Source organism: Carassius gibelio, chromosome B6, assembly GCF_023724105.1.
Source record: "Carassius gibelio isolate Cgi1373 ecotype wild population from Czech Republic chromosome B6, carGib1.2-hapl.c, whole genome shotgun sequence".
Taxonomy (NCBI): Eukaryota; Metazoa; Chordata; class Actinopteri; order Cypriniformes; family Cyprinidae; genus Carassius; species Carassius gibelio.
This window is the reverse complement of record NC_068401.1, coordinates 4,711,114-4,725,836: the sequence shown is the minus strand read 5'-3', so window position 1 is coordinate 4,725,836 and position 14,723 is coordinate 4,711,114. Positions and strand designations below refer to the sequence as shown.

The 14,723-nt window shown below is 37.0% G+C and overlaps 1 protein-coding gene across 2 annotated transcripts; it reads left to right on the top strand.

Moving 5' to 3' along the window:
- The first annotated feature begins 10,685 nt into the window (after positions 1–10,685).
- Positions 10,686–13,799, top strand: mych (myelocytomatosis oncogene homolog). Of its 2 annotated transcripts, none has more exons than XM_052559297.1 (3): positions 10,686–10,852; positions 11,743–12,285; positions 12,414–13,799. In XM_052559297.1, exons 2-3 carry the CDS (start codon positions 11,754–11,756, stop codon positions 12,950–12,952), a joined length of 1,071 nt encoding a protein of 356 aa, XP_052415257.1. In that variant the 5' UTR covers positions 10,686–10,852; positions 11,743–11,753; the 3' UTR covers positions 12,953–13,799. The 2 variants fall into 2 exon arrangements, with proteins under 2 accessions (XP_052415257.1, XP_052415256.1); XM_052559296.1 differs by having other exon boundaries at positions 10,696–10,852; positions 11,457–12,285.
- Positions 13,800–14,723: the final 924 nt, after the last annotated feature.

Sequence of the window (14,723 nt, the reverse complement as noted above, 5' to 3'; positions counted from 1 at the left end):
CGGGAAGTTTGTCACAACTGACTTTGTGCTTAAACATAACTAGTCAAGAAAGCGATTTTAGCTCGTTTAATTGTGTAGCGGTGTTATGAGACGTCAAGAGACGTCGAGACTTTTGTCTAATTCATTCCATATGGAAATGTTTCCAGACGCTAGTTTCCGGTCTCTGACTGGACTTTAGTCATACTTGTCTGCTTAGTGCTTACTGCATACTATTTATTTTCTCATAAGGCCATGTGAATGTGTATGCTGTATTAATAACATTTTAAAATAGTAATATGCTACATATGTCACACAAACATATTAGGCTACTTTTTATGTTTAATTAAACAAGTGGCATCTAGTTGTCTTTTTTAAAAGAAAATTACAAATGTTGTCCCTTTTTAATGAATCGAGATGTTGAAAATCACATCTGATGTATCTTCCAGCTCATCTGTCATGCAGTAAATTAAAAATCAGTTTGATTGCATTGCATTGTGGGATACAGTACACAGTGCAGTATGTGGTTGCACACAGCACAATTCTAAGGTGTTGGTCTTAGCATCTTTTACTAAAATAAGATTTTTTTTAGGACAGCAAAAAGGGCGTTCTACAGCTTCTGTTTTTACAGTAATGATCATTTTCAGTGTATTACAGTACTGAAATATCCAGTATACAAACACAGCATGTTGTGTATACTGTATTATATCCCAATGCAATCTCCTGGACTCGCATACAGAAAGCTATTAAAAGTCACAGAAATTTTTATTGCAGAAATATTAAGAGAAGTAGGCTATGTTATAGCCTATGCAACAGTTCTGTTGCACAAATTGGCTTGTTCAGAACAACAAAACTCTTGCTTATGTGTGATATTTCTTAGTTGCATTAATTGCCAGTCTATCTGTGGGAGCGTTTTCCGCATATTAAGAAAAAAGGAAGATCTGAACATTTTGTGCAACATGGGAAAGACTTGAAAATTTGCAAACTCTGCAAAACCGAGGCGAACTCTAATATTAGATGTTGTGTGCAACTCTGTGATTCACTGTCTGAGGAGTCTGATATTAGAGGACTGGAACGTTGTGAAACGTGGAGGGCCGGAAGGAAAGAGAGGAAAAAGAGGAACAGATGATAGAAAGAACTTAAGGAACTTGTTGAGGATTTGGGTTTTGGAGGATTAGGCTTTTCTGTTTGAGGAATTATAATTTTTTTAACAAATCAAATGTGTATTGTTCTGGAAATTATTTGACCCCTTTATTTCGAGAAGTAGAAGATGTGATATTGATTTCTAATATACTCTGTTTTTACACATCAAACCTTTTCAACTCGTAATAGTACGCTTGGAAATAAACATTTAACATAGAAGGCATTTCTATGTATCTACGTACTGGTATTATTTTACACCAAATATTATATTTTATTTTATGCGGTGTGAAAAACAAGGTTTCCGTCATGGCTATATTAGACATTTTATTTGTCTTTTTAAATATTATTAAAAAAATTGCGTTGTGAAATGCACAATGTTTTCTACATGGGTATGTTAAAATATATAAATACGGTGGGGATCGAAAGTTTGGGCACCCTTTGCAGAATCTGTGAAAATATGAGTGATTTTCTAAAAATAAGAGAGATCATACTAAATGCATGTTATATTTTATTTAGTACTGTCCTGAGTAAGATATTGTGCATAAAAGATATTAACATTTAGTCCACAAGACAAAAAAATGCTGAAATTATTAAAATAACCCCATTCAAAAGTTTGGGAACCCTTGGTTCGTAATACTCTGTGTGGTCACCTGATGATCCTCGACTGTCTTTCTGTTTTGTGATGGTTGTGCATGAGTCCCTTGTTTGTTCTGAACACTTAAACTGAGCAGCGTTCTTCAGAAAAATCTTTAAGGTCCTGCAGATTCTTCAGTTCTCCAGCATCTTTGCATATTTTAACCCTTTCCAGCAGTGACTTTATGATTTTGAGATGTATCTTTTCACACTGAGGACAATTGAGGGACTCAAACACAACCATTTAAAAAGATTCAAACATTCACTGATGCTCCAGGAGGAAACAAGATGCATTAAGAGCTGGGGGGTGAAAACTTTTGAACACAATGAAGATGGCCAAATTTGTCTTATTTTGTTGAAATATATATTTTTTCCATTTATTTCTGCCCTTCGTAAGCAACAGAAGATACTTGTATGTTTCCCGGTACACAAATTAAGTACAATTTATCTTGATCTTCAAATTCCAAAAGTTTTCACCCCCTCAGCTCTTAATGCATCTTGTTTCCTTCTGGAGCATCAGTGAAAAACTTTTGGAATATTTCAACAAAATAAGACAAATTTGGCCATCTTCATTGTGTTCAAAAGTTTTCACCCCCAGCTCTTAATGCATCTTGTTTCCTCCTGGAGCATCAGTGAATGTTTGAATCTTTTTAAATAGTTGTGTTTGAGTCCCTCAAATGTCCTCAGTGTGATAAGGTGTATCTCAAAATCATAAAGTCACTGCTGGAAAGGGTTCAAAAATGCAAAGATGCTGGAAAACTGAAGAATCTGCAGGACCTTAAAGATTTTTCTGAAGAACGCTGCTCAGTTTAAGTGTTCAGAACAAACAAGGGACTCATGAACAACCATCACAAAACAGAAAGACAGTCGAGGATCATCAGGTAACCACACAGAGTATTACGAACCAAGGGTTCCCAAACTTTTGAATGGGGTTATTTGAATAATTTCAGCATTTCTTTTGTCTTGTGGAATAAATGTTAATATCTTTTATGCACAATATCTTACTCAGGACAGTACTAAATAAAAAATAACATGCATTTAGTATGATCTCTCTTATTTTTTGAAAATTACTCATATTTTTACAGATTCTGCAAGGGGTGCCCAAACTTTCGATCCCCACTGTATATATTTGCTAGTTGCCATTTGCTTTGAAAAATGTATGTGCTTGTTGTGCAAAGCAGTTGGAAAAGCTACATGGGTCCTAATCCCTATGAATAATGAATAATCAGACAGGGAGAGAGCGTTAATTGCTGAGTGTGCACTAAATGCTGACTGCCGGTCACATGTCAATCCATGAAACTAGCTCAGCATAGCATCCCCATCAATGATGGTGGAGCAGAAGGAGAAATCAAACTGCATTTAGAGCCTTGCATGACTTCTCAGTTCACTGTAATCTGCAGCTAATCTGCCATATATATTAATACAGCCGAGCTTTGACATGCAGATCATTAGAGACAAAACCAAAGAAAGAATCTTCACAGCTTATGCATCCACGGTTTATGCTAATGTCTGATGCTCAGTGTGTAGCTTATTGATTGTTCGTGTGCCTCCGGGGGTGTTGAGGAAACTAGGAGACATCTTGTCTTTGTATAGAGGACTCTGAGAGACAACATGCCTCGCATGACCTGGAGCGGTTAGTTATGCGCATAGGACAGAAGTTAGTGAGCAGTTACTCCTGACGAGTCTTAGCATGCCTCGGCCGATGGGACATCTGTTACTACAGCTCCATCATTCATTGTCACTTTAAACACACACCATGCATTTGTTTTAAATGCCCATCCATCTTTTTTTGAGCAATAGTGATTACAGGCCAATTGACTGTTAAGTTGATAGGTAGGGATCATGTAACCTATGTTATGAAACGACAAAACAAATAAAACAGAATCTTTATGATATCCCAACTGTATAAAATAAATAATTTTGCATTTTTTTATATATATATATTTAGATTTTAAGTCAAGACACCACAGGTGAATTAGGGCATGGATACTGAGGTGTTCAATCAGTGTATATGTTGTTATGATTAAATGTGGACCAATTTGTATACAATTCACAAAGTACAAAGCCATTTTTATTTTTATTTAATTTTTCTATAATGATATGTGCAAGGTTTTAATCCTTAAAAGATTAAGTGTAACAAATAGATAAAGTGAAATAACGTATAAATATCAAGTATTTTGGATGTTTTTTTATTCCACTGGTCTGAAAGAAGACATGCTATGGAAGAAAAAGTCTAAAATCTCAAAAATGATCGGTGCATAAAAAAAAAAAAAAAAAAACTTTTGCCTGCAGTGTCCGACATTACATTTACTTGACATCATGAAGAATATCATGTGCTTCAGCTTGCTCAGGAAGCAAGAACATCTGACCATCTGTACAAAGAGTCGTATGATCAATGTCAAATTTGCATATTAGATTGGTGGGTTTGAAATAGAACAGAAAAATTCATTATTCATTGTACAAAAATGATATAAAACATATGGCAAAGCTAGTTTTAGAACTTGGGAATGGGAAGGGCATAATGATAGCCATGTTAAATTTAGTTTTCTTAAAAAGGAACACACATAAAATGTATCCTGTGAATTTGACTGTGAGTTGCTTTGGATAAGTGCCTGCCAGTGTAATATGTCATGTCCATAAAGCAAGTTAAAAAGGTATAGAGGACACCAGTTCTAAGAGGCCTCTCATCAGTCAGCATAACTGTGTTGTAATGTAGGGGAGAAGTGAACCAGTTATGTAAGTCACATATAAGGAGCTGAACATGCAGAGATTGCGAACACTGCTGGAAAAAATAACAAGAATGGCTTCAAAAAGTGCTAACATTTCTGTAAGACAAACAAACAACATACAATAAATAAATGAATAAATAAATAGCATTTAAATAATATTTGCTTCTCCATTATTACTTCTCAAAAAAATCCCGATTTAAATGAACCATACTGAGATCAATTTTTTTTTATTGTATGTAAATTTAATTCAGTGTATTTAAAGTCATATAATAACTTTGTGTCAGAAATAAGGGTTTCTGCAGGTTTTATAAAGGTGAATTTTTAAGGAATAATTTGATGGGAGCACAAAAGATCAATATGCCCTGTAAATGTTTTCTGTGAAATTTATCAAAATAAAGTGAGTTTATAATTAAATAAGAATAAATGTCTCCCAGTAGGATCAAGAAAAATGAATTAAAAGGGATGTTTTAATCTTGTTATAAGTACAATCTCACTTAATTTTGTTACATTTTTTCCAGACTTCATTTCACATTTACATCTCAAGTAATTGATTTAAGGATGTTCAGAGGAAGATATTAGTTTTTTCCAATGCATGCAACATTTAATGCCATGGCATGAATTTAACTCTTTCTGGTCTGACAGAAGTACCCTTTTAAGCGGTAAATTGTGGAACAGTGAATTAAGCAGAAACCCTGAAAATCAACTGTGGTTGCCATTCACTCTCATTAGATATGCAAAAGAGCAGCTTGGACTGCTATAAATATCTGTGTGTGTGTGTGTGTGTGTGTGTGTGTGTTCCACTATCCCTTTAACATACTTTCATGCAGCATGAGCACGAGTCTTGTGATTTTAAGAACGGAGCATTTGGAACAGCACCAAGTTTACCATATAAAGACAGCAGACAGTGAGACATTGTTTTTGAGAAGTGGCTTCGGGAGCCTGGGATGAATGGATGGTTCAGTGGACGCCTGTGGCACGCGTGGCATCAGGTTGCGGGTCAGTTGTGGTCACCAACAACTGTTATAGGGGCATGTGTGCCAACTCTCATCCCTACATGGCCAGCAGGAACGGATGTGCTTTACAATGTTCTGCTGATACAGGACCTCTCGCATCTGCCGTGGCTTCGCAGTGTCGGCTGTGGTACTCTTTCGGAGTATAGTCTAAATTTGGAGGTACTATGGTGATGCCCTCTCTCATTCTCCCTCTCTTATTTCACTCTGCTTTAAATCGAGTTCCCTCCCGCTGCATATTTGCTCTTGCCGCACCGCTTTTCCTCCACACAGTCAGGCATTATATCCCGAGCTCCTAGAAAACATACTTGTGTAAAGTTCAAGGAAGAGACTGAAAAACAGATCATCCCCTGTACGTTCCCCTCATGTGGGAGCCATGTGAGGCTTGTTTTTACTGCTTTGCTCGTCCTTTGGTCACGTTAGGACATCTGTACTGTTCGAAATCTTTAATTTGGTCAAAAACGGTCAGGTTATGCGGTCAGACCTTGAAAGAATGTTATAATTATCAAGTATTAAAGTGGGAATGGCTGTGGCCGGGTTGACCATGGTTAGGACCGTCTGCCGCACACATACAGATTGGGACATTGTTTCAGGGCTTACATTAGGACACTGTCAGATGGGGAGACTCCCTGCTAAAAACAAAACAGATGTTTCTCATAGAGACGTGTGCTTCTGCATGCATCTGGTTTTCATTGGAACACTGAGCTCCTTCTGCTCTTTTGATCGACTTCTTACTGGATGGATGTGTATGAGTGTGACTCTTTGCATTCAAAATATATGCACAGGAAACCACTTGTTTCCTGTGCATATTAAAAAGAAAAAAAAGAATGACTCATATGTGTTTATGACTCATATTTGATATTGTTCATCTTTAGGATTAATGTTTCGAACAAACCCCTAACCCTAACTTTCACCATACTAATTATATATATCATTTGTATAATATTTATTTTGAATGATTTCAGCCATTCTTAGAAATCCTAATTTTAAATAAAACCAAAAAAATATTTTTGAACTAACATTTTCATTTTCTTTTTTCATTTAAAAGCAACAGTTGCTTTACAACAGCTACGTGATACTGATTTGTTGTTTGACATATACCTGTTCGCATTGCATAACATCCAAGTACAAAGTGTCCTAGGGGAAGGAAAATGTCAAATTCAAATATGTCAAAAAAGTATGTATTGCAAAAGTAACGTTCATAGCTGTTTTACTGGCTGATTCCTCCCCACTTGAGGGGCCCCCGTAAAGTCTTTAACTGTTGGTGGTATGCGGTCACATTGAGCATCAAAAACAGAAGTGAAACATGTCATGTGTACTTGTAGGACAGAGAGAGTAACAGTAAAGAGGGTCCTCTTCTTTGAAACTTATCAATGAACACTTTCAGTTTTGCTCAACCTGTTGTATCGTTTCTCTAAACATCATTAGGTCATTATATTCAAAGTATTAATTATTGTTTTTATAGTATGTATAGTAGTATATTAATAGTTAACATCAACTATGAATGAAGAATACTTTTACAGCATTTTGTAATCTTGGTTCATGTTCTTTACATGAAAACATGTTCACTTTTTAACATTAACCAGGGAAAACATGAACTGATCAAATGCATAACTTTAATGCTAAGTAAGTGACTTTGGATAAATTCTTCTGTCAAATGCATAAATATAAATATATAAATACAAACCAAGTGATAAAAAATGAATTCTAGGTAAATTTTAGCTTGTTGCTAGTTATTAGTTAGTAATGCCGTATTTAAACTTATAGTAAAGTGCATATTTATATACTATTTTATTTGTTTTGTTTTTTCTCTGTGCATTTATGAAAAACCGTAAAGAAATATAAACCAAGATTATAAATGTCGAAAAAAATATTTTATTGCTTGCTTATTGTAACCTGATAGTTAATCATGCCTAATACATTAATTAATGTTGATGAATTTAAACAAAGTGCATATTTTTATACAATTTTATGCTAATATTCATGAAAAATTTTCTTCATGCATCAATGCAATGAAAAACAGCAAAGAAATTAAAATGTGTGCATACAATGCTCTATGACCCAGATGATGAAATGATTGACATACTCTTATTTCCTAAGTTTTCTGTAAGTTTTATGTTTGCACTTCTGAGTGCTCGAGGCCCGTTCAAATGCTTCCCTCACTTTCTTATATGCAAACGAGGAAATTATCTGGCTAAAGAAGGATGAAGGTGAGTCCGTAACAGTCTCAAAGGAAGAGGATTCTATCTGCTTCTGGTGAATTGGCCTTTTCCAGGGAGGTATCAGTTACATTCTGTGACTCCAGATATGAGGGAGCATTAGTGGGTGATGTTCACTAGGACCTCTGAGGAGCAGCATTTTTACAGTTCAAAACTGTTACTATCACCGATTTACAGGCAAACTTCCCCCTGACACGTCCCCTTCCCCGCCACACACACCACACGCTTCTAAGCAAAGAATTAGGACACCGCTTGTGTTGCAATGCTTGATTGCCTGCAGAGAACAGTGTTAGGTATCTTGTTATCTTCTTTCTCTTCCTGGACTGGCGGCCCTCGCTGAAGATGACAATATTATCAGGGGGAACAGCAAAACCACAGTATGCCATTGTAAACCTCACTTTCAACACCTTGTGGTCGAACTGAGTATGAAAATCTTCTGTCCATCCTGAATCAAGCTAACTTGAGCTGAATCAGCGAGGTTAAAGTTCACGAGAAGCAAGAAGGGCCAAAGTCGGAATGGCTTACTATTTCTGCCATTTCTTTATATGGCAAAAATAATAAGAATAGTAAGCTATTCCTAATTGCTATTTTAAAACCAGTTACATCGTGGTACAAACATGGTCAAACTTTTTTAAGAAAGCATTTGCTAAGAAAAAAACATATTTTAGCCAGTTATGCAAAAAAAATATATATATATATATAAAACATTATATACACAATCAAGTTGGACGCATTTTACAACCTTCTAACACTAAAAGCCATAAAAAGGGTCATGTAATATAAGAAACAAAGCCAAAACATTTAGTCAGTTTAATGCTATTTATTTATTTTTATTCTATGATGCTTTATGCTTTGCTTTTCCATTCTCTCATATTCACAAAAGCAAAAGTGTGCAGTTATTCATTTTAGAATGTGAGTATTTATCATCAGTTGATGATTCATTTATTGAAACTCATTTAATCTCTTTTTAAAAAGTGAACATTTTGACTTTGTGCATTTTTCATTTATTATAACCAGTTTGAAGCATTCATTCAGAAAACAAAAATAAATTACATTCTACTCATTTTCTAAGGAACAGTGAACATGACTTTTAACAAGACGCTTATCTTTGGACGTCTAGACATGTTCTCTTTTTATACAATACTGATAAGAGAACACATAAACCTCATTAGAAAGGTGTAAATGCCACGGCTTTAAAATTGTGACATAGCTTAAAGCTGCCCTGCTGATGAGGCAATCTACCAAACAATGGGATTCTTTGTTGAATGAATGAACACAAGCCATTTAAATTCCACCTCTAAAACATGTAGCTGGACAACATATGGAAGCTATTTTAGAGATAGCTAGAAGCAATATGAATGAGTGATGCAAGACATTTAAACAGACTTGGACTACAAATGCCTCCCATTGAGTTTAACAACCACACATTGCCACAACAAACCGCATGAAAGCTGGTCAAATGACAAACTTTCTCTAGAAGGTCTATCCCAGACAAATCTGGCATATGACAGAATTACCTAAAGTCAAGCTTTTTTTATTTTTTTTATTTTTTTACTTTGTGTAGCTAATGTATTATGGGATGAGGTAGCATTCTACTCCGTGTATTCACACCTGATATTGCTATGTTGAGTGTGATGTGCATTGACTTATTACTAATGTTACATTTACTGAGCACTGCTCTCTCCTGTCTATCTTTATCCATTATGCAATATTCATTTCATTTGATCTCATTTCATTATATTCAAAAATTAAAAGAACTGTAGATCAAAGTGTGAAAGATACACTAAAGCCCCGGTTCTAATATAGAAAGGTTAGATTATACGGGCCCTGCAGCTTACAAAGTTAGTGAATTTACTGAGCGATGCTGTAATGCTGCACATCTGTCTGAATTTCACTTGGTACGCTAGCCTTATTTAATGGCCTCTAGGTGGCAACATTTATAGGACATTCAAAATACATGCAGTTCTGTACATTTGAGCCAGTAATAAGCAATGCGATTTACTTCTTCATTCATTTAGGCTACCTAATGTGTTATTTATCCTGAATTATCGGTGCATTGCAAATTCAATCAACAAAAGCTGCTTCTCGATTTTGAACCTACATATATATTTTTAGGCTATATATACATAACTTACATGATCATTCTCATTAAATACTGCTTCAGGATCACTAGTGTGTTGGAAAGCCCTGCTTTTTCATATGAGCATGCATTCCAGTTAAGGGTAGAAAGTGCTGTTTAAACAGTTTAATAAGACGTGGAGCATATCACACTGTACAACGAACGAGTATGAGAATTCTAGTATTTCCCTTTGTTGCATTCTGAGGTCAGTGGTTGTAGGGAATGCAGGATTCCGCCCATATGTTGAATTCGCGGGAGACTCATAAATCATTCCCGCGACTGGAGAAGGAGGGGTAACTCCTGCACGTGTTGAGCCGGATGCGATTCTTTTGTTGCGTAACCAGCGCCTTTATCTTCCTCATATACCTTTTAGTCACTCTAAAGTTCATATTTCTATCTCTTAAGTCGCGCGAGATCTACTGTAAGGAGTGTCTGTTTGAGAACACTATGTCCTTGTATGCATATATTACCCGCCAAAACAGACCACAGCACAACGTGATCGCAGCATTCGTTCTCCTTTTTTTTTTTTTTGCACTACTATGCAAACCCGGCATTTGTGAACTGCACACGTGTGTGAATTACACCCCCTGCCCCCCCTCCCTTCTTTTCTTGGAATTGTAAGGTTCACTGAGTGCAAGAGCCCTCCGCTAGGAAAATAGGTCCGGCCTATATCCCGTTCATTCCTCCGCGGCTATTCAACAGCTTTTCCGTCAAGGATTTTATTGCATATAAAGCTACAGACTATAAATAGGCATAATCACTATGAGACTTTTCATTCAACATTTGTCGAATACGTTTTGGCGCGAGATGCGCGTAGTAGTACAGCAGTACGTCGCCCTTTAAAGTAAAAAGGTCTCCATGCGTCGCCACACCCACTGGCAGCTTCTGTCCGCGTGGGCTCTGACATGCCGCAAAGAGGATCTGCGGGTTTTCAACGTCTTTTAAAAATAATTTTATAAAAAAAAAAAATATTTTGACCGACGGTTTCCATCGATTTTATTGGCCACAGTGTTTAGCAAAAAGGTAAGACGTTACTCTTTTTTTTTTTTGCTTTAGTGCGTGTGGTCTGTCTACCGGCATTCCATCCATATGATATTACAGCGTGAACCTCTCGATTACCTTTGCAGTACATTACTCGTAAAGAAGTGTTGGGAAGTTTCCTTAATAAAGCTTTATGGATAACTTGTATAACTTTTGCTCCGCTATTAAATGCGCAATTATAAAATACACAATAGTTTTCGTTGTCTGTCTTTCACTCAAACATCAATTTACCTGCATTTTGTACAGTCTATACATGTATCAGCTTCGTTCACTTTAAATAGTACTATTTGATAATTCCTGCAGTTATGAACATTGTTTTTAAAAATACTTTTACGCCGGTTTTTCATCCTAGCAATATTCGGAAACTTGTTTTAGAAATAATAATAATAAAAAAAGAAAAAAAAAAGTGTCACCTTAATTTAGAAAATAAGCATTTGAAGATATTCACGCAATATTAAAATAGTTTTACCTGAATCGCAAATGCTTTGAAAAAAAAAAAAAAAAAAAAACCGTGTTTTACTTTGTTTTTGGTTATTAGGGTAAAAAAAAAAAAAGTCAATTGTATGATTTAACTTTTTTTTTTAAGAGAGAAATTCGGAGTGGAGGTGCGGGACCACTTCCAGCTGTTCCACTGACATCATTACTGCACTTCGTTACGCCCATGTGGGCGGAGCCACCATTGTAAACATGAATAAAAATGAGCGCGAGAGCCAGGGAAACTTTACAATAAGCAGTGCATGAGAACCACACTTCGCAGCCCCTTAAGAAACAGTGCGAGTTACTTGTTAGCTGAAAGCCGGGTGGACGCTCACTTGTGGATGCACGCGTTCTCTCATTTCAAAGGATTCATTTCTCGTGCGTTTCTCTGACAGGTTCCGCGAAGATGTTGCAGGCTTGTTCTCCACCGCACGACTGGCTCTGCGACTCCGAGCCGCTGCTGTTTGATGACGAGTTTTGCCTGAGTCTCATGAAGGACTTGCAGTCCATCCCCACGCCGCCTCAGTCCCCACCGATGAAAGCCGGGCTCGCAAAGAATTTATCGACGGTGGATCAGCTGGAGTTAGTATCTGAACTTTTAATAGAAGACAGCGACTTTCTCCAACTGGACTGGAACTTTACCGGCAGCGGTTCTGCAGCGGATTCGGATCCGCTCTCGGAAGACTGCCTGTGGCAAAGCGACAAACCGAACGAGGATAAACTCTCCGCGGTGCTCTCCACAAGTCCCTTGCTCTCCGATATTGACACTGAGATTTTTGCCGAAATCGTCGGCTCTACGCTGGACTGCCACAGTGTGGCGCTCGCTTGTCAGGCTCTGGAGAGCGAGGACTTACCGCTGGACAGCCAGGAGCAGATCGAGTCCACGTCTGATTATGGCTCACTGTCCACTGAAGGAGAATCATCCACAAGCGATTCTGGTGAGTCTTTTGATTAATTTACCATGTTTATTTTGCTATGATGGAGGATAGTGTCTTAAAACTGGATTTAAAGTTTGCTCAAACTCAGTTTTAATTGTAAGTTGTATCATTATGTTTGTGCTCCACAGAGGAGGAGATTGACGTTGTGACTGTCCGGCGGTCGAACACGCGTTCCCAGCACCAGCAGCAGCTGGAGGACAGTCGGCGCGAGCAACAGCGTGCTTTGAAGCGCTGTCACTTTGAAATCCAACAACAGCACAACTATGCTGCCCCAAGGCCCGCCTCTCCTCCGCCCCCTCCCTCCCCTCTCAAACGCTCCCGAGGGTCCGGAGACTCCCACCGAAGCGCTCAGAGTACGGGACGCTCTCGCAGTCTGGCCTCCCGACAGGGGGTGGACACTGAGGACGAGGAAGAGAGACGGAGGACTCACAACGTGATGGAGAGACAAAGGCGCAACGAGTTAAAGAACTGCTTCCTTAGGCTACGGGACAACGTCCCTGAACTGTCCAATAACGACAAGGCATCCAAGGTGGTGATTTTAAAGCGGGCTAAAGAAAGCATCAGAAATCTGGAAGCAGACAACCAGAGACTAAAGCAGAAGAGAGAGAAACTTCGAGAACGACAAGAACGTCTGAAAGCAAGACTGGAGCAGCTCAAGAGGTTGTGAGAGTCTGGGACTGAACAATGCCAGTTTTGGTCACTAGGTAGTGGTCTGGGACCCTGCTGGTTTGAAGACCGTAATGCTTGTGACTGACTGTAAAGACTATGATGTCTGAGAAGATTTTCCCCAACCTTTAAGTTCCGTTTGCAAACATGCATGGTCAATGCAAGAAACGTTCTCAGTGTTATGACTTTAGATTGTGTTAAAGTCATTTAGTTCTTGAGTCTTAATATGAAACTGTTTTGTTTGCTGTATATTTGATGAATAATCAGTTAAACGCATAGTTAGCCTTAAAAGAAACACCCTAGATGATCCTCACACATTCTACCTTTTTGTTCTTGGCATAAACTTCTTGTTATATTTTGGGCTGGATCCAAAGGATGTTAAAAAGAAAATGAGTTGAATGTAATTTGAGATGATTACGTTTTTATAGACTAATGTTTGCAATTGTTGATGTTCAGACTGGAAAGATAAACTATATTGGATTCATGTTCATGCATAGCTTGTATTGTTGAGGTCTGGAGTTATGGAGCGTATTCATATTTGAATCACACTCTGTTTTGCCTCCACGTGTCTTTACTTTGTCAGTTTTTGTATGTTCCCTCCCATTTCTCTGTTTATCTACCTCTACCAGGAAGAAGCCGTCTATTTTATTGCCTTCATAATGGCAACTGTATAGATTATTCACTTTTTTTTAATAATGTAAATACCACCTGTTAATTATGTATTATAAATTATTTAGGCTTTTTTTGGTTCCTTAGTAGGTTTTTTTTTTTTTTTTGAAAAAAAAAAAAGTTCTGTTCATCTTCAATGGCACTTTGTTTTCTAAAGTAATAAAGAATGAGCAAAATGACATGTCGTGATTGGATCTTTTTATTGGCAGCATTCAGAAAATCACATTAGAACAACATGAACCTAAAGATTTCAAGGTGTGTTTTATTGACAGGTGAAATGGCTGGCACACACCAGAGTTGCACAAGACTAAAAACCTTTAAAGAAAAGCAGGAATGTTTGAGTGAATTTGGGTCAAGGTGAGGGGGTGGCAAGGTTGACATTTGTTTAAAGTCTAAAGGGCCTGATTGCAGTGGGTCAATAGAACACTGTAGGAGTTACTTACCAAACTGAAACACTGAGCACAAACTTGCCCCATATGAATCCCATAAATTAACCTATATGCATAAGCCTTATTTTATAGTGAACCGAATTATGAAGCATAAACCATATATTTTAGTGTGACTAGCAAAAATGGTTCATTTGGTTTAATCTATTTCTCCCTTCATTTTCCACCATACGCCTCGAAGGTATTATGGTTATAAGGATCTGTCATTTCTCATCACATAATTAACAATTATCCAAATTATATTTGATAGTCAAATTCATTCTAGTATTCAAAAACAGTTGATGCCAGAAGCACTGTGATAAATATTTTACTTACTGCCCTAGTTGGCTCTTGAAGAGAAGCCAATTTTTATGATTCATTTAATGTTTAATGAAATGTCTTAAAATCTTTGTATTTAATAAATGGTACTGTAAAAAATAAGTATATATTTATGTATATAAAATAAAGAAATTGATTCTTTTATTCAGCAAACTTTTTTTTCTTCAAAATGGACAATATAAAATATTCTGATTTCATACAAGCGTTGTTATTTTGAACTTTCTATTCATCTGAAAAAAAAAAAAATCAGTTTTCAACATTGATAAAAAAATTTTCTTGAGCAGCAAATCTGGAAGTCCAGAAGACTGGAGTAATGATGCAGAAAAAAAGTGCATTTTA